Genomic DNA, 6,734 nt, shown 5'->3' with positions numbered 1-6,734 from the left:
CACAAGCTAAAATAAGAAAATTCACTTCTAAGAAAAATAATATAAAGAAAAAGGAGAGGAAATAATTGCATACCAAACCTGGAACAATACACTAGATTAATTCTTAAAATTAAGAAAATCCGGAGTATTTTTTATTTCAATCTTTAGTTTTATAATTTTGAAGTTTAATTTATCGTCATCTAATGATACCAAAATCTAAAAATAATCATCATTGAACAATTCAAAGATTAAAATAATACCTTTTCAATAATTTCAACAATTCAATGAACTATAACTCATTAATTTAACGTATTAAAATTGTAATTGCACTGAATGAATGTAGGCACAAGATTTAAGAAAAACTATTAGTACTATTTATTATTTCACCATTCCATATATAGACAATCCACCTATTTGTAAAGAGTACATTGTCACTGTCTTCTTCCCCAAGCCACTATTTACACCCACCACCCAAAACTTAGGTATAATAGCTCTAGAAACCAAACCTATAATGTTCCTCATCTTCTTGTACTTTGGTTGAAAGGAACTTTGCTTATTTTGCTACACCATTCTTTTTCTCAAACTATTTCACAGATGTCTTATTTTTTTCTACTTTCTCAACCTTTTTTCCCACTTCTATTGGAATTTTCCCATATAGACAAACGCTATTAACAAGTAAGGAACAGAGAAGGAAACACTTCCAGCACCGGCCTTTTTCAGCAAAAAGCTCACGTATGTTGGAACGGGTGAAACTGCACGGAGAAAGTTGCATTTTGAGGTAAAATATATCAGGGGCATTATAGCAAATAACCAAAAGTTACTAACTTTCTAGTATTCTATGACTAGCCCTCCCATTGGGGCACGGTGTGGAATTCCCTTTCTTCTCTTGGCCGTTCTGTAATTAACAAAAGTTGGTGGCGGTGTGGAAGGTGTGAAGCTGTTCTTCTTCCCATGGCTGCTGTTGCTGCTGTAAGAATCCTCTGAGTCTGATACCATTGCCGCTGACTTTTTCTTCAGGAAGTTCCTTGAAGTCCCAACAATCTACAATACAATTCATTGTTGCATTGATTAGTATTTAATTAAAAAAATGTACAATTCAAATCAGACCAAAGACTGACAAGTCCATTAATTGAATTCAATGTTTGAACAGTGAATGATGGCCAATGTTTGAAACCCCAAAAATTCAAATATTCGGCAAATTGGGTAAAGAAATTAATTGAAAATCATATTAACATTCCTGGGTACAAATAAAAAAAAAGTCAACCCATTTAAGTGCTAGCTTGAAAACAAAGCAAATTAAAATAAAGAAAATGCTACATTTTGAAAAAATGTAACATGTAATATTATTAATATTAATATATCAATGTCATATAATTTTTAATATATATAAATTTTTGGACTTAGTGAATGAGATAACAAAATTGAGAGATAGAAAACCTTTTTTTTTTTGGGTTTTAATTTTCCAAAATGCTTAGAAGGTTAAGCAATGGATGAGACATTGTTTACCTTACAACCTAGAGAACAGAATCGGTAGGAATCAAGAAGGCTACGCTCGCAGACTTCACAAGTGTTGGTGACACCTTTACCAGGCCTTGGCTGCGGCCTCTCATTCAAGAAAACAACCCTCGCGCTGTTGATAATGTAGGTTTGGACCCCTGTGATGTCCAACACCTTCTGAATCTCATTCACCCTAATCACATCATGGTATGAGGACCTCCTTATCTGTCACACAGAAAAAAAAAAAACACAAACACAACACATTAGAAGGGAAAATGGCCATTAGTTGCATCGAAAAGCACCATCTTTTCTTTTGTCCATCCCACCACAGTACTTGTTAAATGCAGGACCTTGGAATTTAAGGAGAAAAAAAAAACAAAAAAGAATTAATTGATTAAGTAATTAATCACCAAAAAGGGCTAATTGGGTACAGAGAAAGCTGAAATCGAAACCCAATTAATGAGAGTTCAAGTATCTATCTCGACAGAGAAGGGGAAAAGATGGGGCTTTTTAACTAAGTTCCGGAAAAAGAACGAATCCCACACGCCCACAAAAGGAAAAAGTGGTGGTTTTTGACAAAAATGACTGGAAGATAAGAAATGTGTCAGAAACTGAGAAAGAAAAGAAAAAAAGAAAGAAAGAATTTTTATTTTATTTTTCTTTAGAAAAATTGAAGTGATAACACGAACCTGAATAGCACGATGATCTTTATGGTAAGCGAGGCAGAGAGAGCAGAGAGCACCGTTCATACAATCCAAGCAGTACATGTTGCACTCGCTCTTGTGCGAATCAGCGTGAAGCTTGCATTGAACAAAGAAACTTTCTTTTAGCAGAGGCTTCAGCCACGGTGGCCACCTGTTGTTGTCCTCATCATCAGGGCCTCCAGCACCCTTTTTATTTTTCAAAACACACAAAAGAAGAAAAAAATGAAAAATTTAAACAGACCCACAAACCAGAATCGCATAACTAATTGCATCATTTTTTTTCACGAAAGAAATGAAAGAGGGGAGATTGGGTTACCATGATTCTCCTATTCTTGGGCTTGATTTCTCGGACAGGGTTGTCTTGGTTTTCGAACGCCAGCTTGAAAGGTTTTGATTGGAGACAAACAAGGTTGTCTTTGTCTGTGTGTGCTGCTGTGGTGAATGTGAGGGTTGTTTACTTCTCTTGGAGGAAGAAGAGTAAGAAGAGTGAGATTTTGGGAGCGGCTGGGGAGGGGATGGGTTCTTGTAGGACTTAGAGGCGGTAGAGGGTGTTTTCTAAGAGAGAAAGAGCATAATACTATTATGAGAGAATGAAAGAAGTAGAGGGATCGTTCTTATCCACACAACAAAGTCGTCTTACACGACCACCAAAGCTATCTCCGAACCAAAAATCCCAACCCAAGAGATGCGTTATGTGTAAGGAATCCACCTCCTTCTTTCCTTTTTAATTTTCTTTCATTTTCCTATTCTCCTTGGCCTTATCAATTTTGGTTTATCCACCCTCTCTAGTTTCTACGTAATTGTTTAAAAACTTCTGTTTTTATGTAAAAGAAATTAATCTCTTATTAGGATTCGAATTTTTATTAGAAGAGATAATCAATCACATGATATCACACGGTATATCAAACAATATTATCTCTAATTATATAAAAATTAACAATATTATCTATAAGAAAAATATTTGTGTGCCACCAAAAAAAAAATTGTTAGGCTGCTTCTAGCAATTACTGATTAACGCATTATTTGGCAAATAGTTATTTGTTAATTTGCCCGTGGGTTTGGAACACAACTGCTTAGAGGCAGAATCTTGTATTAGGAATAACAAACATATACAAAGTACACCATTTTTTTTTATAATTGATTGTATATGCACCATGATAGACACGTAATTTTTTTTTCTTACGTTTTCTATTTTGGAGGTTTTCCTTCTTCGTCATGTGCTACTCGATAATTCGAGAAGTGATAATCGCAAAAAAAACATTCCAACACTTAAGTTAGGTGATAAATTATTTTCTAAGTGGTATTTTGTATGAAATTTTGTATCATTTTGTATGCATTTTATCGGTAAAACTCGGGTTTACTCTTTATAGGATTGTTAGTTTTACTTTGATCATGAGTAACTATTCCCCCTAATTTAAAGGTTATGATGTAATTGTTCTTAATGAGATTTCTTATTGTTTCATATTAATTAATTATCTTTCATATTTTAATGTTTATTTGGAAATCATCATTCTAATACTCAATCAATTGCATAATAGTAATCATTTGCATATAATGGTAGATCTAGGTAGATAATATTTTGCACCAAATTGCATGATCAAACTGTTTGGATAATCTCCGATAAATTAGTTAATCTTTAATTAATCATCCTTAGAATTGATTTTATCCTTTGACTTAAATTGATAAATCCATGATCATTGGGGTATTGATTTAAGGCAAAGAGCATTTCCTAACCTTTATCATAGGCTTTAGTTGAATTTGGGAATCGGTAATTAGCTGGGAAAGGAATTTCATTAGGACTAGGATTGGGAGAAAATTGGTACTAGTGAGTCATAACTCCTGGTCATTCTTATCATCACTTAAACTTCTCTTTATATTCATTTAATTGTTTCATTATAAAAATTAAAACCACAAAAATATTAAAACCTTCTTTTTAATCGATTCTACTATTAGTTTAATAAGCTTAATTAGTTGGGAATATAACTGGTCCTTTGGGTTTGATATTCGAACTTTCGAGTCCACTGTTATTATTGCATAGGGTACACTGAGTATGTAAAGTGATAAAAGTACTCAGGTATTTGGCCAGGCCAGATACCTGAGTATGTAAGGCTCACTTGTTTATAAGGTGACCTTAGGTATTTGGCAAGGTCATATACTTGAATATGTAAGGATCACTTGTTTATAAGGTGATTAGAGTACTCAGGTATTTGGCAAGGTCGAATACTTGAATATGTAAGGATCACCTTAGGTGATCCTTACAAACTTAGGTATTCAAATGGCTAGCCTTATACCTAAGTGTAGAGGAGTCACCTTTGTTTATAAGGTGACAAGAGTACTCAGGTATTTGGCTAGCCGGGATACCTAAGTGTGTAAGGATCACCTTTGTTGTTAGTGATAAGAGTACTTAGGTATTTGGCTAGGTCGAATACCTGGATATGAATACTTCAATATTTTAGAGGGGTTGTGAGGGGTATTCTTGGGTACTCGATTTAGTTGAATACTCGTACAGTCTACAAGCGCCCCAACCTTCGAGGAACATAGTGGATGAGAAAGGCTTTTAGTTTGTACTTGTTAGTATTGATAACGACTGCCAAATTGTTCAAAAAAAAAAAAAACTAGAAAATTTTGTAGCACAGGATTAACCTAGGTCGAACTTAGAAATATGATTCAATTTGGTTCCTACATTCATTCACTTATAAACAACAAATGGGGAAATTTTATCGAATGGTTTGTAAGCGACAGTAAAGGAATGCAAAAACATAAAAACAGAGATGAAGAAATAGAACAGAACAAAAATAGAATACAACTCAAGTTTAATAGCATCAATCCAATTCACCAAACCAATGCAAATCGAATTATCATAGTTACTACGAATAATGTTTAGTGTGAAAGTTTAATCAAATGCATTAGAGAAAGTTCAATTGAATCAATCTCTAAATTATTTGAGATCGCAAATTAGGTTAGAAAATCATCCAAACAATCCGTGATTAAATTTCGAAATTAGGAAATGAATCCATAACCTAATCCATTTTCAATCCTAAGCATAATCATAATCATGAAAATCGAAAATAGGATTGAAGAGAAAGATGAACATTCACAAAGATTAGAAATACTAAATCAGAACTCAAATTCAACCTTGTTTGGAGTTGATCCTTGGATTGATGAAGTGTTTAGCCTTCCATGATCATCACCAATGGAAAAGCCACGAAATTTTGTGCTAGAAAATGGAAGAACAAAAGTGAAAATATGAGAAGAATGAAGAACAGTTGAGAGAAAACGAGATAAAAGAGTTTGATCCTAAAACTTGCACAACAAGTAACTAATTCTGTTTTTTTACAAAATGAAGTAACTGATTAACTAACTAAAACTAATATATAGAGTGACTACTCATAAGGAATGGATGGGCTTTGATTAGGCCTATCTTATCTACCTAATTAAACTAATTACACAAAACAAAGCCCAAACTCGTAACTCAATTATTCAAGGGCAGAGGTTCTGACTTCCAAGCTTAATTTGACCCTCGAAATGGTAGAATTGATCAAAGCTTATTTGTGACAAAATTGAAGATATTTTTCTTATATTTCTCGGGACTACTCACATGCTACATTTGGAGTTCTATAGTGTCCTTTAGGCCCTACATAAGGCAGATAGGTCAAGTAAGCACAAAATCCAAAAATTAGCTACAATTCTCAATTAAGGTCAATCATTTGCCTAAGATCAAAACTTATTTTAGGTGAGAAAATAAGGTTTAAAGAGATGTCAATTGAGCTAAGAAGAATATAAAATATTAAACTACAAATGCCCAATCAGTAGTTGAATCATTTTTTGGGATTTGGACCAAAGACATTACTTCTTCTTGTCATTATAGTTTTGAAAAAGTAGTCGTGGTACATGAATTGAAGCGTCATTTTTTTCCTTTTGATTTGAAAATATCTAACAGCTAAGAGGTTTTAGGCCTCATTAACCAATGTGGGCTTTCCTATAAAGGAGGTTTTGCCCTTGTCATTTTCACTTTGCTTCTTGAACTTGATTTTGCTATACACCGAAGAGTGTCTTGTGTTAGAAGATTGTCAACTATTTTAAGGTACGCATTAATTCTAAATTATGAGTTTGAGTCCAAGTGTCGGAAACTCACAGGATTTAGAGAGGTCAGGTGTCTGACCATTGCAATAGAGAGTATTTGGCTACGGCGATGAGTCGGTGTCGTCTGATTCTGACTCGAGAACTTCCTCTACTGAGAGTTCGACCTCTTCATCAGTTGGGGGGGGGGGATTTCTGATCACCTTGGGAACAAGTAAGTGGTGGAGAGTTCATCAAGGTGGTATCAAGCCAAAGGGTAGATGTTAAGGCCTCCAATAGTGATAATGTGGAGAGGTTTTTCAAGCCTAAGCATTGAGAACTTGAAAAAAAAGAACTCTCGCCAATTAATTTTCTCAGTTATACGAGTAGACCGTGAAGTAAGGACTTTTTACTCCTAATATAGTGACAAAGTGATAATCCTACACTTTGTTAATTTTGTAAATGTATGCTCTTTCATGGAGGATGAATTTTGTC

The 6,734-nt window shown here is 34.1% G+C and overlaps 1 protein-coding gene across 2 annotated transcripts; it reads right to left on the bottom strand.

Moving 5' to 3' along the window:
* Nucleotides 1-330: 330 nt before the first annotated feature.
* Nucleotides 331-2,962, bottom strand: LOC100777527 (protein RGF1 INDUCIBLE TRANSCRIPTION FACTOR 1). Of its 2 annotated transcripts, XM_006573142.2 has the most exons (5): nt 2,497-2,962; nt 2,166-2,366; nt 1,486-1,701; nt 805-1,020; nt 331-731 (listed from the first exon to the last, which is right to left on the bottom strand). In XM_006573142.2, the coding sequence occupies exons 1-4, from the start codon at nt 2,497-2,499 to the stop codon at nt 808-810; spliced, it is 633 nt and encodes a 210-aa protein (XP_006573205.1). In that variant the 5' UTR covers nt 2,500-2,962; the 3' UTR covers nt 331-731; nt 805-807. The 2 variants fall into 2 exon arrangements, with proteins under 2 accessions (XP_006573205.1, XP_006573204.1); XM_006573141.2 differs by having other exon boundaries at nt 331-1,020.
* Between the last annotated feature and the right edge of the window lie 3,772 nt (nt 2,963-6,734).

Source organism: Glycine max, chromosome 1, assembly GCF_000004515.6.
Source record: "Glycine max cultivar Williams 82 chromosome 1, Glycine_max_v4.0, whole genome shotgun sequence".
In the NCBI taxonomy this organism is placed as follows: domain Eukaryota; kingdom Viridiplantae; phylum Streptophyta; class Magnoliopsida; order Fabales; family Fabaceae; genus Glycine; species Glycine max.
This window is presented reverse-complemented; position numbering and strand designations above follow the sequence as displayed.

What these genes read in the sequence shown, in the direction of transcription:
- LOC100777527 (XM_006573141.2), bottom strand. An exon ending in AAGATCATCGTGCTATTCAG is followed by an intron (nt 1,702 to 2,165) that starts GTTCGTGTTATC and finishes TCTGTGTGACAG; the next exon opens with ATAAGGAGGTCCTCATACCA. An exon ending in TCTGTTCTCTAGGTTGTAAG is followed by an intron (nt 1,021 to 1,485) that starts GTAAACAATGTC and finishes ATTGTATTGTAG; the next exon opens with ATTGTTGGGACTTCAAGGAA.